General features: G+C 38.1%; 2 protein-coding genes across 2 annotated transcripts; one reads left to right on the top strand and one right to left on the bottom strand.

Annotated features, from left to right (window-relative positions):
• Positions 1–2686: 2686 nt before the first annotated feature.
• Positions 2687–5165, top strand: LOC110889970 (probable galacturonosyltransferase 12). The gene is made up of 6 exons (XM_022137539.2): positions 2687–3048; positions 3118–3182; positions 3263–3421; positions 3730–4320; positions 4397–4699; positions 4779–5165. Exons 1-6 carry the CDS (start codon positions 2838–2840, stop codon positions 5061–5063), a joined length of 1614 nt encoding a protein of 537 aa, XP_021993231.1. The 5' UTR covers positions 2687–2837; the 3' UTR covers positions 5064–5165.
• A 762-nt stretch (positions 5166–5927) lies between these two features.
• Positions 5928–9026, bottom strand: LOC110889969 (transcription factor ILR3). The gene is made up of 5 exons (XM_022137538.1): positions 8634–9026; positions 7822–7878; positions 7498–7575; positions 7248–7410; positions 5928–6373 (listed from the first exon to the last, which is right to left on the bottom strand). The coding sequence occupies exons 1-5, from the start codon at positions 8783–8785 to the stop codon at positions 6101–6103; spliced, it is 723 nt and encodes a 240-aa protein (XP_021993230.1). The 5' UTR covers positions 8786–9026; the 3' UTR covers positions 5928–6100.
• Between the last annotated feature and the right edge of the window lie 10400 nt (positions 9027–19426).

The raw sequence follows: 19426 nt of genomic DNA, 5'->3' as shown, positions 1-19426 counted from the left end.
AAGTGCATTTGAAAATCACGCACTTGGAAACCTAATCACGCATGGGAGCAATTTTTGTGTATTATTACGCACACACGTACAAATCACGCACGTTAATTTGATGCCCATGCGTGATAATTGATACTTGCGCGATTACTTATCCGTGCGTAATAAGTTGATCTCATAGTCAGTATTGTCACGTACGTGAAGTATGATAAGGGTTTTTGTATGTTAACCGCTCTCTATATAATAATATAATATAATATAATATAATATATATATAATATAATAATATATAATATAATATATATAATATAATATATATATTAATAAATGAATTTAAATGAATAGTGATTTTAATATTATAATAATAGTTATTTTCTTTAATTTTTAACTTTAATCCTTTTTTTAATATCAGGGGTTGGGATAAGCTTGGTGTCAACCGGTATTGAACCAGTACTGGTATCGAAAATACCAGGACGGTCCTGTTCGTTATCAATACATGAAGGTAAAAACTGGCACTAATACAGAAAACGCCAAAAGTTGGTGCCGAATTGATATTGGAAATCTTTTGGTTCGGGAAATTCAGTGCTGCTACCCGGTACCATTTGTTCATCCCTGATCACGATTACCGTACGAACAACGGTATCGTACAACTTTTTTTTTGTTGATTTTCTTCAACTTTTAATTTTTTATTTTTTTAGTTTCAGGGGTAGGGATGAGCTTGGTGCCAACCATACAGAATCGGTATTGATATCGAAAATACCGGTTACGATACCGGTATATGAAGGTAAAAAACGGTAGTGAACCGGTACCAGGAACGCCAAAAGTCAGTACAAAATTGGTACTTAAGATCTTTCGGTTCGGCAAATTTGGTACCGGTACCCAGAGCCAGAACAATTTGCCCATCTTTGACCACGGGTTTCATACGAACAACATCGTTACCATACAACTTTTTTGGTTGATTTTCTTTCGATTATCTTTTAGTGTTTTTTTCTACATTTTCTTTTTATTCTTATCAGCAGTTCCATTCGCAACACGCTCGTAGTGATTTCAAAATACATGTAAACACAGACTAAATAACAAAAGAAATTCGCCGCAACGCGACGAACTTCTTTAAACCTAGTTTGTATAACATTTGTAAACAATAAAAAATGTCTTCTAATACTTTATTTATAATTAAAAAGTCGCATAAATTCGTTTTCGGAAATTCGTTGGAAAATATACCATCCACCTGTTAAGTCTGCCAAAAAAACATTTTAACAAAAAAATATATATATCCACGACTATCCATTAGGAAAATTGACGAAAAAATTACAACTTTTGCTAATAAAAAGCATTACATATTACATAATTCTGATATAGAATTTATAGGTTTGAGATTAGTCCAAGAGGTTTGGATTATTTTTTGGTCAAACTCACAAGCACATGAAGGTAAATAAGCCATGTTCAGGTCAATTATATGGGTTTACGGGTTAGCATGTTTAATCCGTCTCTTTTATAAATTCTTGAAAAAATATATTATGTCATAACTAAGACTGATTTTGTATTATGCCAAAAGTTTAAAAATTAAATTTAAAATAATAAGCATCGGTTTTGATCAAACGTAATTGGTTTATATACATTCATACCTTTTATTTTTAATTTATAATTTTAGAATAATAATAATATGTAGAACAATAATATAAAAATATCAAGTTAAACAGAACAAGTTCATGTGTCAAATACGATTTTGAGTTCTATATGGTTTAAACCGTCAACCCACAAACAAATCCCATTTAACAACCCTGGATCATGCTGAATAACTAATGTTGGGGCTTCAACATCACATTCCTCTACTGATTGATAGTCAACATATATTATTAAAGCGTCCTTTTCTAGTTGGAAGAGGCGTTACATCAACTAAAAATAGAATAACACATGTTCGCTTTTCAACTTAAATTATTTGGATGGTAAATAACTTGAAAGCCAAATCATCACCAAACATCTCACTCTTTTTTTATTCTTTATACGTGACGTACCTCAGTTAAATAATACATCACAGAATATATATACACAGAGAGAAAGTATATTGTACAATATTCTTAACGTACGATGCGTACGCGATTAATATATAACAGGCGGATTGAGTGATATAACATGTGGATTTTGTACAATTTGGCTTCCGAGTTTGTGAAGTCTGGGTTTGGTAAATATAACATGCGGGTTTTGATAACTATAACATGCGGATTTTGTATTTTTTTGGCTTCCGAGTTTGTGGAAGTCCGGGTTTCATAAATACAACATGCGGGTTTTCGTCTTTTGAGGTTTATAACGTGGGTATTTCTAATCGTGTACGTATTGTACGTTAAGGCCAGTCGTACTGACCCCTATATATGTATGTCTATATATTATAGTAAATATTCTGTTAAATTCACTTCTATTATCGAGAATGAATCTGGATTTCTTTAACTTTAGACATAAATATATTATTTTAATTCTTATTTTCGTTATGGCTAAGGTTTTCTTGTCGCTTAGTTTCTGTCCAACCTCTTGTTTCAAGTTCAAAGGAATATAAAATAATATAATATATACATATATAATAGAGAGAGAGAGAGAGACACTATACTAAACCTTAAGCAAGGTAAAGGTTAGGTGCAAGATGGGAAACTCTCAACAACAATGAACATAGGCATAAGGCATACCCCTCCTAGCATCTCCACAAACACTTTCCACACTATCTACCCAAACACACATTTGTAGTATATATCACCACAAAATCCAACCCAACCCGTAGCCCAACCCGAACCAAAAGGTGCTTGTTGTGAACTCTTTGAAGCTCGGGGGCTCGGTTTCTTGTTTTGTATAGTTTGATCAAAATGCAGTTACATATATCTCCAAGTTTACGACATGTTACGGTGATGACTGGGAAAGGTGTGAGGGAGTTCATAAAAGTTAAAGTCGGGTCTCGAAAATTGTCTTACAAGACACTTTTCTATTCACTCTTGTTGTTCACTTTCCTTATGCGATTCATCTATGTTTTAAGCTCGGTTGACATCATTGATGATCAAACCAAATGCTCCACCATTGGTACGTATTTCCCTTTTCTAACATACGGTCAAGCACACGCTAAGCCCGTTGTTCCTAAATGTCTTGCAGGTTGCTTGGGGAAGAAGCTATCACCCGCTGTATTAAGGGGAAGAAACCTTCAGTCAGCTTCAGCTGTAAGATGCTAACACCTCCATGTTATGTCATATGAATTCTAAAAGTTTAGGGACTAAAATGTTCATTTGGTTTCTGCAAGGTACCACAAGTAATATATCAAGTCTTGGAAGAGCCATCCAGCCATGATGAGATAGTTGGAGGGCCAAATATCCCTCAAACTTTAGAAGAATTTGTTACTAGTATGAAAGGCAGCAATAGACCAGATGCAAAGACCTTTGCCATCAAGCTTAAAAACATGGTATCCTCTACAGTGGGGTCAATCTAGATAACGGGTCAAAACGGGTCAAGTAAAAAAAGGTTCGGGTCAAAATAGGTTGCTTTAAAAAAGTATCATGTTGGGCCCAGCACTGGTCCAATAAAGCCCAAAAAGTTTAGTTAGCCATGGAACATCTACTCGGTCCTTAATAGTTTCCTTGAGCCCGGTCCTAGGCCCGTTAAGCTAGATTAAGTTTTTTTTTTTTTTTTTTTTTTTTGAAAGGCAGATAGAGTAAGTGGTATCAAATCTTTCTTTCTTCTGACAAACATGTTTTATTTTTCTTTTCTTAGATAACACTTCTTGAACAAAGGACTAGAACAGCTAAAATCCAAGAATACCTCTACCGCCACGTGGCATCCAGTAGCATACCGAAAAACCTCCACTGTCTAGCCCTCCGGCTAGCCCACGAGCACGCCAACAATGCCGCCGCACGCCTCCAACTCCCTGTGCCAGAGCTTGTCCCGACCCTCGTTAACAACTCCTACTTCCACTTTGTTCTTGCATCAGATAACGTTCTTGCAGCATCGGTTGTAGCAACATCTCTTGTTTACAACTCGTTAAGACCCGAAATGGTGGTTCTTCATATAATCACTGACAGAAAAACTTACTCCCCAATGCAAGCATGGTTTTCTTTGCACCGTTTAGCACCCGCAGTGATTGAGGTCAAGGCGTTGCACCATTTTGATTGGTTTGCAAAGGGAAAGGTCCCGGTTTTGGAGGCTATGGAGAAGGATCAAAAGGCTCGGGCTCAGTTTAGAGGTGGGTCATCGGCGATTGTGGCTAATAACACCGAGAAACTGCATGTCATTGCTTCTAAGTTGCAAGCTATGAGTCCCAAGTACAACTCACTTATGAACCATGTGCGAATTTATCTTCCACAGGTAAGTCATAGACTCATATACAATTTATAATTTGACCATTATACCCTCTTCGTTCTCCTTACACTCATCTTTGCAGATGTTTCCGAGTCTTAACAAGGTCGTGTTCCTAGACGACGACCTTGTGGTTCAATCTGATTTATCACCTCTATGGGAGATCGACATGAACGGAAAAGTGAACGGAGCCGTTGAAACGTGTAGAGGGAGCGATAAATTTGTAATGTCAAAGCGGTTCAAGAGCTACTTAAACTTTTCTCACCCATTAATATCGAAGAACTTCGATCCAAATGAATGTGCTTGGGCTTATGGCATGAACATATTTGATCTTGAAGCCTGGAGAAAAACTAACATAAGTGAGAATTACCATTACTGGCTTGAAGAGGTAAGTGATCTACCAAGAAAACTCACAAAAACACACTACACAACACACACAAGTTAACCGTTTGTTTGATCTCATGCAGAACTTGAAGTCGGATCTGAGTTTGTGGCAGCTAGGAACTTTACCTCCTGGTTTGATAGCGTTTCATGGTCATGTGCATGTTATCGACCCGTTTTGGCATATGTTGGGGCTCGGGTACCAAGAAAATACAAGTGCAGTGGATGTTGAACGAGCGGCGGTTATTCATTTTAACGGTCGAGCAAAACCGTGGTTAGATATAGCGTTTCCGGAGCTAAAGAAACTATGGACAAAGTATGTCAATTACTCAGATAAGTTTATCAAGTCATGCCACATTACAGCAGCTTAGAAAGGATACAACAATCACACTACATTTTTTTTGGTATATTGCCATGTGTATCATCATACCCATGAGGTTTTGTATGTTTTGTATATCCATAAAATTCTTTCATGATCTTTCTTGTCATTCTGTCTGACAAAACACGAAAACAATTAGGTTTTGAGTTGTTATATATAACTCGTTTAATAACCAGGACAAACAATTCAACCCAACAACCCGTTTAAAAGTAGATTTTTTTACAAGGTCGGAAGGCCGGCCCGTTTACTACATTTAACCCATGTATTACAGCCCAACAACCCGTTTAACACGCTCAAAACTTCATTATGACCTGTCAACCCGTTTGAGTCATTACATAAATGGGTTAAAAGGATGGTGTTCGAGTCCTGAGAACTTGGTCTAGGGGTCGAGGAGTCGGCCTTGGACATAGCCCCGACCAGGGTGGGTTTACACGTGAGATTCCTTGCCATTCAAATGGTGTTCAAGTTAAACAATTCGAGTTAAACAATTATAAAATGTTTGGGTTAGGATCGATGCCTCTGACACACAAATATATGGGTCGTGTTAGGGTTCATCAATTCAACTAGCCAGTGGCCACCCCTAGTAGAACACGAAACACTATCTATAGTTTCTCCAATATTATTGGATCAATAAAGGCAATGATATTCAACCAAATATCGACAACTAATATGGTGGGATTCCAACTTTATTGGCCACTTAAGTAAGTGCAGAATCGGGTAATAGTGTTAGTCTATTAGCATCTAACTGTAGAGCCTTTTTCTTCTAAGGGGCGTATCATCGAAAAGTCTGAGTGCAAGTTGTTAAAGAAATTCTAATCGATCGTGATGGCATGATTATGCTCATAACCCAAAAAACTAACAAAAATCACACACATTAACAGTTGGTTTAACTTCATATACATGCCAAAAGTATAACATGAAGAGTACAATTCCAAATTTGAGCATAGTTACACTTACACAAACACAAACCTAACAGTCATAGATTATAAGATTAATGACAAACCGATTGCACATCCAGCGATCACTGAATTAAGCGACTGGCGGATGGAGCACGTGATCCTGTGAGGTGTCGACCGCAGCAGGGGGCATGAACTGCCACATGGCCATTCCCATTCCTGGGTAACTGATGACTGGAACCAACTTATTTCCAACGTGACCAGCGGCAGCAGCATAAGCGGCAGGCATTGCGGGTGGAGGAGCCATGAAAGTAGGTTGTGGGTTCATAGAGTTTACTTGCTGCTCAAGCTTCTCTTTCTCCATCTTCAGTCTTTGTTTCTCGTCACGAAGTTCGTTTTTCTCAGCCTATCACAAGTCAAAACCAAAAGCAGCATGAAAACAGACAAGTTCTTCGGTTTCTCCAAAATGGGTCAAATTCAAATTGTTTTATCTCTTAACGGGTTAAAAAAAGTAGTTTACGAGAAAATGTGTTCGAAAGTAGCCCAAAATGCATTAAATCCCATATGTCAAAACTAGTCTAAACCGCCCAATCATGAATTGGCCTATTCAGACTATTCAGTTTTGTTTGGGTAAATTGCACTTTACGTCCTTTAAGTTTCAGCAAAATTTCAGGCGTTGTCCTTTAGCTAACAAAATTACAGCGGATATCCTTTATATGTTCTAATTTCTTTACAGGAGGTGTCCTTTCTCCCTAAAAAGATTACAAAAATAAAGTACATCGCTGTAAAAAAAATTAAAACATAAAGGGCATCTGCTGCTGTAAAGAAATTAAAACATAAGAGACATCCGTTGTAATTTTGTTAGTTAAAGAACAGCGCCTGAAATTTTGCTGAAACTTAAAGGACGTAAAAAGCGATTTACCCTTTTGAAGTTTGAACCAAATCCGGCAAAAAACATGTGTGACAAAAACGCCCTAAAATATTTTGACAAATTGATAGGTTTTTAATTCACGGAACGGACAAGGTAACCAAGGGTATTTTAGTCTTTTCAAGATTTTTATTGCGTTTTCATCATTCTTTATTTTTAAGCTCAATTTGGTATAAGCGAAACCAGGTACATATTTGTGTGCCTCCACATGCATAATCGTTAAAAAAAGTAAAACTTATAGACAAATCGTGTTTTGGGTCAACCCGACCCGACCCACATTACCCATTTAATTTGTCAACCAAGCCACCCATATTGCCACATCTAGGTAACAGTCACTAACAGACAGGAATACCTTCAGCTCCTTAATCTTCTCCTGAAGATCTGAACTAGAGTCTTTCAGCTTCTGGGCTTCTTTTCGTAATTGGGTCACTACGCGGACAGCATCAACCAAAATAGCAGCTTTATCGATTTTAGGGGGCCTTCCCGGATCAAGAATTGATGCCAGTTCAACAAACCTAAGCACATGGCATAATGTAAGTGCCAAAACATAAAAAGATAAATAGAAAATAATAGAAAAAAGGCTGTAACAGATAATAATATACTTGTCGTTTAGCTTATCCCTCCTCAATTTCTCTCGACATGCTTTGCTACTTGTACCACTGCAAGATTCAGCCCTTCCCCTGTTGTACATGAGTCAAACAGCCAAGAAAATTTCATATGTAACGCTACAAAAGAATATTATTCACACCTTGGTTTTAAAAAGCGTAAGGCGCTGCAAGGCGTTTAAAAAGCGATCGTCTCACGCCTCATGAGTGCTTTCTAAAATCAAGGTTCACACATTCAACCAAAAAAATGTGCTTTCAAATTTCACAAACCATCCATAAAAACACACACGCGTACAAACTTAAGAAGAAAGAAATGATTACCGTTTCTTTGACCTAGATTCATTATGTCCATCCGAATCCACGATTGACCCGTCAGCACTAAAACCGAACCACAATTAGTCAGATAAAAATCAATCCACTCTCACACCTATTCTATAACTATTTACAAACAGTTTACTAATCTACAAACCACACATAACCCAAATTCATCACTTTAGTCAACCACATTAAATCTCCACAATTCAATCAATCCCCCCCCCCCCCCCTAAAAAAAAACAAAAAAAAAAAACCTACTGAAATATAATCAGCTTAAACTATAATCAAGACCATAAACCGTACACTACATACTTTACAAATTATCATCATCATCATCATCATTATTATTATTATTATTATTATTATTATTATTATTATTATTATTATTATTATTAAAATGGTTGTAAAAATCACGCCTAGCCTTCGCTTAGTCGGTCAAATCCGGTCCTAATAGACCAAAAATCTGTGGTAGTCTAGCGATACCGGCCAAATTTCAGCCAAAATCTGCAAATTCCGGCTATTAATCCTATTTGCTTCAAAATATGGGTTGAAAAAGGTGTTAAAACATGTCAACTTCAAAAAAATCACATATAAAAATGTGTATATACATATAAAACTGAACATTACATATAAAATCCCACTCTGATTAATCGATTAATCGCTAGTGAATCTACCGATTCTTACGATTATTAACATTTAATATAACTAACATCAAAGCATGAAACCCTAAATTCAACAAGCAAACAAAATTCTCAGCAATAACAGGTCAATTATGATAACAGTTACAATATTAAACAAAAAGAGTAAGAAAATATCACCTAGGGTTAGATGATGAACCGTTGAAAGCTGTTTGAACCGGCCAGGTGAATCCAGAAACCGGAACGGTGAAGCTATTAGTATCAGTTATCGCAATATCTTCAATTAAACCGTACTCATAGATCCAATTGGTGTTGTTCTCAGGCGAAACCATTGCCGGAACATAAACAATTGGTGTGTGTGTGTGTGTGTGTGTGTGTTTCCGGTGAAATAATAATAATACAAGTGGAGGATTTGTTGTTGGGTGAAGATAGAGAGAGGATTAAAGGGAATAATTCGGTGATGATAATATTATTATTATTATTCGTCCACTACGGCGAGTGGCTCATCGTCACCGAGCACACTTGTGAGTTGACGTGTGATTTTGAGGGTTGTGACCAGACCAGCCCAATCATGATCATATTTTAAAGGGGAAACGTGGGGAAATGTTATTCTACATGTTTTGATAATTTCATCTTTTGAATTTGTGATATGAAAATAATGATAAAAAAAGTTAGTTTGATTAAAAGTAAGAACTTTTAAAAATAAAGTATGGGGATGTTTATTGAGTTTTTTTTATAAATTAAAGGGATTTAACTTTGATATATAGAAGAGAATTACTTTTTGAGTCTGTGTTTTAGAATCACTCTCTGTTTTCACTATCCAATAATCTTATGCCATGTCAAGTCTCCACTCTACTCTTCATTTTCCACTCAAACACTAACAATGGTCAAACACTCACTCAATTTAAAAAAAAAAAATGTGATTTGTTGGTTAATGGGGACCCACCATTAACCACCTCTCTCCTCTTCAAACACTCAGTGAGTATACACCGAGTTGGACACTCCCCACTCACCGAACAAGGGCTAGCAATGGTTCACCGCGCGGCAAAGTGAGCTCCCCGCTCCACTCACCGAGAGCATACCGTCCACCCTTAGGAATGTTAATCATTTTAGTCCAAAACTAAAATATTTAACGCTCTAAATCTCTAAACTCTCTTTTGGTATTCCTTTGAGTCCAAATTTTCAACATCGTCTATCAAGTTTGTTAAGTAAAAGGGTATTTCAGTCATTTTATACGTTGATACAACCCTTTAATGCATGAGGTATTTACAGGATCTTTTTCTATTTTTATTACTATATACACAACCCCCCCCCCCTCCCGCACACACCCTCTCTCTCTCTCTCTCTCCTAAACAACACCACCAAGAGCCACCACAACCGGAGGGCTTCCACCTGTCCGAAACAGCTGAATCAGATCATAAAATTGTCCATCAATATCACCACAAACCGTCACCAAACGTTTCACCAGCTGCACTTTCCATTCCTCCATCCCTATCAGACGTTTCACCAGCTCAATCAGGGTTTCCATCTATCCAAAACCGTCACAAACTCACAGTCACCACAAAGCTTCACCGAAGGGTTTCCGATTTCATTTTCTTGTCAAATGTTACCAAATCTGTGAAGATCGATGGTAAATTTTGAGATCTGTGAAAATCGATGATGATTTTTTGAATTGGATGTTGAATGTATGACCTCAAGCTGCTCTATCTTAGTCTGTGGTGATTGTGGTGGAGGAGATGGTGGTGGTGCGGTCGTGACTGTAATGGTAGTGGTGCGGTGGTGATGGTGGTGGTGGTGGTGCGGTGGTGATTGTGGTGGTGGTGGTGATGGTGGTTGTGGTGGTGGGAAGCTTTATTTGAGAGAGGGGTATGGAAGGGAGAAGGTGATGAGAGAGAGACTCGGATTCTATTGTGTGTTATGGTGTAGATAACACACACACACATATATATATATATATATTAATAATAAAATCATTTTTCTTACTTTTTAACTATAGGGGTAACTTGGTTATTTAATAATAGTTAACCAAAAAATTCTAACGATGTTAGAAATTTGGACTCCAAGTATTACTAAAAGTGCGTTTAGGGACTTGGGGCGTTAAAGTTTTAAATTTTTGAGTCAAGTGATTAACACCTCTAAAATATTGGGGCTCCAAAAGTAATTTTCTCTACATAGAAACATAGTCTAGAAGAGAAAAATGCTCAGGTAGCTGTGGTTTGGAAAAATTTCACCAATAGTCCTCGACTTTCTAAAACTAGACTTTTGTTCCATTGGTTAGCTTGGTTGTTACTCGGATAGCCCCATGCGTGAATGGTTGTTAGTTTTCTCAGTTAGGTCCATGTGAAAAGACTAAGGTGTTGTTTGTTTTTCAAAGGTAAAATGTATGCAGTCTGCGGACCACGTTTGTAGACATCTGAACCAGAAGACGTAGACCAAACCTCTGGAGTCTGCAAGAAGAAGACTGTTTGTTTTCAACTTCTGCAAGCTACTGAAATAATAGGCATGAATAACAATCAAAAATTCAGCAAACTAACACCAAAATTCAGCAAAGTAACACCAAAAAATCAGTAAGAGAAAAATGCCCGGATAGTCCCTGTGGTTTCGCCTTTTTTCACCTATAGTCCCCAACTTTCTAAAACTACCTGAATAGTCCCCAAGTTTTCATTTTTTGTTCCCGGATAGTCCCTGGGTCTAACTTCAGTTACTTTTCTCTGTTAAAATGATGTGAAATGACAAAAATACCCTTTCCTTAAAAGGCCAAACCACAGGGACTATTCGTGCATCTTCTTCATTTTTATTTATAAAACCCCACCACCACACTTCATCTTCAACCTCCACCCACCATCACCCTCCTCCACCCTCCCCCACCACCCGGTGAATCATAACCCGCACACCAGACAAAACCCCTGTGCCCTCTCCTTCCACCGGATTCGTTTGAATTATCACCAAACTGAACCAAACCAAACAAAACTAACTCAATGAATGTGCAAACTTCAGCGACTGTAATTAATTCTGCGGCGTTATCGAACTGTTTCGGATTTGATTTACTGATTTCAGATAATGAACAACAGATTTACTGTTTCTGTTCGAGCGAATAGACTGTATATTAATCTGCAAATAGACTGAACTCTTGACTCTGCAAATTCACATATTTACGCGGATGCGTAAACAACAAGTGACTGAATATGTGCAGAACAAATCCACTGCAACAATACTAATCACAACGTCGATTCACGCTAACTGGTCAACAATCTGATCTGTTTCAGATCCGGGCGAATCAATCTTGAATCGTGAATATTATTCTTGTTTCAGATTTACTTGAATATAAACAGACAACTGATTCATACAGATCAATAGAGTGTTTATCCGTGAATATCCAGATCAGTGATTAACACACAAGACTCGGACTTTCAGATTATCAGCAGATAGGACGAATGAACCATGTTTCAACGAATGAACACTGTTTCAAACATCTAAATTATGTGGATGTATTCGCAATTATTATGCAGATCTGTATAACCAGCAACGTTCAGAAGTTGATTCAAACTGAACTGATTTGTTCTAACAGATCTGTTAAAAAAATATTCTTGTTCGCTATCAACAACACCTGTGAAACTGTTTTTAAACAATACTGATATCGACCCTTGCACACAGATTTGTTTTATGCTGATCCGTAAGACTGAACCACTTTTAACGAATGAACAACGACAAACCCTGGATAAACAGAACTTCCGAATGGAGACTCTCCGCAGGATGAGCAATGGAATCGAACTGATAAGCTTCAAAAATACCGTCCGGATTATGATTCACATGGTGTGCGGGTTATGATTCACAGGGTGGTTTATGATTCACATGGTGGAGGAGGGTGGAGGTTGAAGATGAAGTGTGGTGGTGGGGTTTTATAAATAAAAATGAAGAAGATGCCCGGATAGTCCCTATGGTTTGGCCTTTTAAGGAAAGGGTATTTTTGTCATTTCACATCATTTTAACAGAGAAAAGTAACTGAAGTTAGACCCAGGGACTATCCAGGAACAAAAAATGAAAACTTGGGGAATATTCAGGTAGTTTTAGAAAGTTGGGGACTATAGGTGAAAAAAGGCGAAACCACAGGGACTATCCGGGCATTTTTCTCAATCAGTAAACTAACACCAAAATTCAGCAAAGTAACACCAAAAATTCAGCAAACTAGCACCAAATTTCAGCAAACTAACACCAAAAATTCAGACTACTAACACCAAATTTCAGCAAACTAACACCAAAATTCAGCAAAGTAGCACCAAAATTCAGCAAACAAACACCAAAAATTCAGCAAACTAGCACCAAATTTCTAGAAATTAACAACCAAAAAAAATAAAATAAGCACAAAACATACCCGATTGTTGACGATGGCGGCTGTTGATGATGATGGCAGCTAGTGGGAGGTTGTGTGATGGTGGGAGGGTGTGCGATGGTGGGAGGGGTGTGAAGGTGGGAGGAGTGCGACGGTGGGAGGTGTGCAATGGTGGGAGGGGTGCAACGGTGGGAGGGTGGCGGACGGTGGGATGGTGGCAAACGGTGGGAGGGTGGCGGCAGGTGGGAGGGTGGTGGCTGGTGAGGAGAAGGGGTGGAGAGGTGATAGGGTTTGGGGTTGAGGAGAAAGAATCGTGTTTTGATATTAGCGCAGAGGTTAAAAGAGGACTTGTAATACCCTAACAGTGCCGACTGTGTTAATCAAGACATGTGGGAAAGACTCCTTGAAGAACTACCATCGAGCTTCAGAGACACCGCATTGGAGCACATTAAGGAACAGTCTCAAGCTGATGACTTGGTCTTCTCTTTTCTGAAGGATGCTCTGTCTACAGTGAAAGAGAATATGGGGGTCAGCTCGACAGAACGTGACAAGATCTTTGCTTCAAGGAACAAGGTTTCTCTTGATCATTTTATTGTCTTTTATTGTGTTAAAACAATAGTAGTATGCTTATTTTGTATGATTATTTTAACTTCTGATGGTTCTAATTTTAAACACTTTTAACTCTACTTAAATTTAAAAAGTATGCTTATTTTGTATGCTTATGATCTTGCAGATGTGTTATATAAAATCGCATCACTTAAATTTATTGTAACACCCCGTGTTTTCGAATGTCAAAGTCAAAGTCAACTTTGACTTTCTTGACTGTAGATAGTCTATTTTGTGTTTTAGTTGTATTATGTGGAGTAAGTGTTGTAATCAGCAAGAATCGAAGTAATCGAATGTTTAATCAATGCGACCGATCTACGACTGTGAATAGTAGGAAGTAACAACGCGATAAAGTTAACTAATCAGTAATCAAACCGATCTAACAATCATCGAACTCGAGACTCGAATTATGCGAATTTTGGTATTGTTATACGTGTGTGTGTGCCTTATGTGTTACTTGTGCGTGTTTACTTTATGTTTGGTGTGGTATTCAAGCAAATCAATCGAAAATCGAATCGAAACTCGAAAGGCAATCGAACTCAATCGAAACCGACAACGAAACGCAAAAAGTAGATGCTTGTACATAGATATAGTGGTTGGGATTAAAAGTAATTTGACTAGGAACCCTATCGTATTTGTATCATCGTCCATCGAAATCGAAACGTCGAAAACCGTCGCAAAATACTCGAAGTGGGTCGCTGATCGAACAGGAAGCACCAGGATCGAACAGGCCAGCCGATCGAGCAGCCCACTCGATCGGAGCTCGTGGCCGATCGGCTGCCACTTTCCTCTTTTGGAAGCCTATAAATAGGGTTGTCCTTGTCTTCATTTCCACTTTTGGAAAGTTCTGACCGGCCAGCTCCTATTCTTCACCTTTTCTTAGATTTCTCTCAATCCCGGTAAGTTTTCACTCTAATTCTTGTACGTTTTTTATCATTATCATTACTTGATTCTACACCTTTCTATCTTTCAAAACTTGGATTCTAACCGTGAAATCACCAAGATCTAAGTGTTCTTGGGTGATGTCATCATGGTGTTCTTGAAGAACATCATGTTTTGGCCTCATTCAACTATGAATTAGCTTAAATCTAACCGATTTCCACATAAACAAGTTAAGATCTATCAAAGATCTAAACATCCACAAGTTGTGAAGGATTGAAAGAAGGAATCCCAACTTTCTTTCAACTCTTTTACACTCAATGCCTTCAAACCGCTAGAAACGGAGCTTGAACCGGCTAACTAATCATTCTAACAAGTTAAAAGGTTCAAGATTCGGAGTCTATAAACAAGGTTCACTGATTTTGGGTTAAACTTTAAACCAACGTTCCGAACCGTTCACCGGCCGGACTTGGGTGATTCCTGTCCGAGCCGGAGAGACGGGTAAGAACGAAGGTATCATAGTTCAACTCGTTATCAAACTACCTCGATATAATGACAAGTAACCAGACGACCAAGTGTTAGACGAGAGGCCGACTAGGTCAGACTTGCTGGCCGAACGGCTAGGCTGATCGAACAGCCCAGCCGATCGGACACACCAGCCGATCGACCGGGCCAGCCGATCGGCTAGCACATGGCATCCCACTTTTCCAAACTTTTGAAGTATAGTATTGACGAAGTAATGTTCGATCGAATAGGTCATTCGATTGGTAAACATTACTGTTCGGATCATGAGATACTATGCTTCAACACTTAATCGTTTTCACAACTCGTTCGTGGTAGGGAATTCCAGCCGATCGAACAGCCTGTTCGATCGAGTGACATTCAGTTGAGGACTAATTCTGAAGATCCTAGCCGATCGAGTGAGCTAGCCGATCGAGTGAGCTAGCCGATCGAACGAACCGTTCGATCGATCAACTTGAAAAGTAGGAACACTTCAGTGTTCTCATATACTACAACGAAAACTTCAAAAGTTCAAATCCTCAAACACAAACACACCAGAGGAAGAAACAATCCACTCGAATGGTCCAGCCGATCGAGCCTGCCGGCCGATCGAACAAGACTGTCCAACCGGACATACCAGCCGACCGGACAGCCCGTTCGATCGAACTTGCCGTTCGATCGACCAGCCCATTCGATCCATTCACACTTGTTTACTTTTCTGCGTTACTTATCGTTATGCTATCGAACTATTCAGGCTAACACTACTCTCAGCGCTCCCTTCAATCCACAATCAATCACTGTGAGTATACTCGATCCCTTTTGCTTTTAGCACTTTTGGGTGTTACATACGTTACCTATCAAATCACAATCAAACACAAACTATTTGAACGCTAACCAAATTGCATGTGCTACTTGACTAAATGAATGCTGTTTATTATGGTTACACGTGGAGTGCTATCTACCTGCCTTAGCAACATAGTACTATAGTTTGGACTCAGCACCCGTTCACACGGGGGTTGTTAAGGACAATTACTTGCATGGATTACGGTGGTAATCATGTATTGCGAACCGTCTCGGACGGTCAGCCCGCAGTCGTTGGTATCGATGGTCCCATGTCGATAATTAACATGCATCATTTTCCTCCGTGTACGTGCCTGGTTATGCGTAAACTATTCGAACTCTATATGCTATTATCAAACTTGTGTGCTCACCTTTACATTTTATGTATTGACTTTATTTTAACGTATGTGACAGGTAATTAGGATGCTTATTTGCTAGGAAAGCGAGGCTTGAATAAGTTTCTAGAAGCCCCCAACAAATAGTTGTCTGCCAAGAACAAGCGTCTAAGGCATAGTTGTCTGTAGATCTTGTCCTCTGGCATTACAGCCAGAAAGTCAACAGAATAGGGGTCTAGAAGCAGATAAACAATTGCTGTAATAATATTTGAATCTGAGTTGTCGGAACGGAATTTCTTCTTTGGATGATTATCTGTAATGACATGTTTGTTTATTCGGGATACGGTATGGGACGTATCTTTAACTGGATTATATAAATAGTTGTTATGGAAACTTCTGAACAATCTGTTTCGCTCAGTGCCACGCCCCGATGATTCCGCCATCGGTTGGGGTGTGACATTTATAAAATATCGCATGTTGGTAAGACATACAAATTAACATAAATTGCATGTCATAGCATGGAAACACATTAAATCACATGTTACAATATTAAAAACCTCATGTATATAAAATCGCATGTTTACCACGTAAAATCGCATGTTCCTATAATAAAACCCTATGTATATAAAATCGCATGTTAAACTCGGGATGTTGGTTAATACACTCATATCTATCATTAAGTCCCAGCATATACCGAATAGGTTGCCGGGGAGGCAACGGGGTTATTAGTTGATAGCACTATTAGGTTTGGCACCCTCACACCGTACCGGGGAGGATGGTCATGAACTAATTACCTTAACCACTTGACCAATGTTTGATAGAGCATTGGGGAAGGGCAAATAATCTGGAGCCATCGGCGGTAATCGAGTTATTAACAACATCGAATCTCTGAAATGCTCTAAACTCATATCTGGTAACTAAACGTGTTAACAAACTTTGAACTAATCAGCGTTGTCTGATACACTTTTCTGCATGCTTGCAGGTCTATAGGTTCATATCATTGGAACTTGCTATCTGGGAGGCTGGAGTAGTCATGGGTCGAGTACATGGAATTACGAGACAAGTCTAATGGTTTTCAAAACACTTGGATTACGTGTAACACCCCAAAAACGGGTTTAAGTAATCAAACCACGTTAATATTAATGAACGGGTAAGATGCCGTAGGTGATAAATATTAACCCGGTAATTAACAGGATTTAAATAAATAAACCTCGTAGTAAATAAAGAGAGAATAAAAGTTTTTGAGTAAATAAAATTCATAAGAGGCCCGAGTTAACGGGACTTCAAAATAAAACGGGTTATGATTTTCCCGAACCCACTAAGTTAAATAGGATTGTTTAACCTAGTTAGTTATAAGTCTAGATGTAACAAAGAAACTTGGTTAAAACACCCAAGGTTTAATTTGGCAATAGTTGGAGGGCCAAGAGTGCTAAATTGGAAACTTGATGTTATAAAAATAAAAGAAAAATACCACACACACACTAGATGTGTGTGTCTGGTCGTTCAAGACACAGGGGCGACACAAGGGTTCCTCACAAATCCTAGTTCATGCAAATTCCATCAAATTGAAGGCCCTAATCAGTTCCAAATCGATTTTCAAGCACAAATTCATGATCACCTCGTTGAAGGGATCATAAGGATACTAAATTTTATCCTTTAATTGCATCTCAAATTCTTGATGATTTGTGAAATCGAAAATCAAAGCTTGATTATGTGATGTTTAGATGAATCTTGTAATGAGAACGTGTCTAGAGTGAATCCTAGTTAATAACTTGCTGAAATTATGTTCAAACTATGAAATTCATGATAATCCGTTTATAGGTTAAATGGGTTTTATAGAAATAGGATGAACACAAGAATTATGGCTATAATAAGTGGTGTTACTTGAATTCTACAAGATGATTCTGATGATAATGTGCATGCATGACATAATGGAGTTAAAATGTATGATTAAGCTTGGCAAAAATAACAAGTTATGAACTTGATTATAAATGTGTAAAATTATTGCCTCAAGGTGTTTGTTAAAACGCTTAAGAGAAAGCTAACATAGGAAAACAGGGATAAAAACGCATGCTTGAGCTATATAGAAAATTATGCGTGATATGTTGTGAAAGGAGTTCTAAACACTGTTGGTTGAACTCTATAGGCAAGGATTCCGGATCGTCGAGTGGACAAGCCGGTGGAAACACGCGTTAGAAAGGAGCGCTTTAAAGGTACGTAACTACGATTCCGTTACGTTACGCTTGATCCCGTATTTTCGCTAGTAGACTTTAAATTAGCATAATACATGAAATTGGCATTTGCTTGAAGTGACGAAGGTCACTAGGTAAATAAACGGGTCAAAAGGTGAAATTATCACCCTTTGACAATATTGTCTAATGGTTTGTCGAGTTACATGTTTATAGGAATAAATATCAAATGGATACGTACATCGCTATTGCTTAGCGGCTACTAAGTCAAGGTATTGAAACGGGTCAATATATTGATCCGAGCCAGGTATGTATAATGGTTCAACTCATCATGTAGAACTTGAGATTCTATAAGAGTTAGGCAAGGTTAAGATATAGATATTCGGTTACCTTTTTGGTAAACCGAATAAATTGTATTATATTTATGGTGTTTAGAAGCACATGGGTTTATAAACAAGGATATGATTAAAAGGGTCGGGTTTTGGGGTCAAACAAGTATGTAAAGGACCTTGTAGTAAAAAAAGGATGAAAATTGACCAAAATGCCCTTGAAAGCTAAACCGAGCGAACGACCTATAAGGGTTGTTCGGAAAAGAGTAGTATGCATAATTAAACACTTAGAATGAGTAAACAAAAGCGAATGATGTGAATCCTTAGTCATTTGACTCCATAATAGTCTTTGCCGTAAAATAATGATTCGAGGGGTAAAACTCGGAGTTTAGGAATTTCCACACTTAATACAATACAAATATAGTTGTGAAGAAAGATTATTGGACAAGAAATGTCGTAATATAATGCTTGATGTGAATGAAAGAGACTCATACTTAAAATAGGCTTAATTACCCTTAACCGGTCAAAATAAGCATACGAGCGAAAACGGGTTTAAATTGTGTAATAAACCTGTGATTAGAACCTAATATGGTAGATAGCCTTAAATTGAAGACGTGTAAGGGATATAAGGATCAAACAAATAAGTTTGTTTGATAAAATGCATAAACGGGTTAAAAGTCGATAAAAAGGTAACAAGTCGAAGGCTTAGAAGTCTTAAAATTTATTATGTTGGATGTTGGATTTTAACTCCATATGATGGAGAATTAAATTACGGACGCGTGGGAAAAAGAATCGGGTAAAACGGATTAAAAACGAGAGAGTTATGCTCGTTTCCATGAAATCAAGTCATGCTGGGTATGTACAGCAACATATTAACAACATTCTGCCAAAAAGGGGGCTAGGTGGGGCGTCTAGCCCCTAGGTGTTGGTGCACTACATCTGCTGATTACGTCTTGTATCGAGT

The sequence above is a fragment of the Helianthus annuus genome, chromosome 11, assembly GCF_002127325.2.
Source record: "Helianthus annuus cultivar XRQ/B chromosome 11, HanXRQr2.0-SUNRISE, whole genome shotgun sequence".
Classification (NCBI taxonomy): Eukaryota; Viridiplantae; Streptophyta; class Magnoliopsida; order Asterales; family Asteraceae; genus Helianthus; species Helianthus annuus.
The sequence above is the reverse complement of the archived record's forward strand: the minus strand, read 5'-3'. Positions and strand labels throughout refer to the sequence as shown.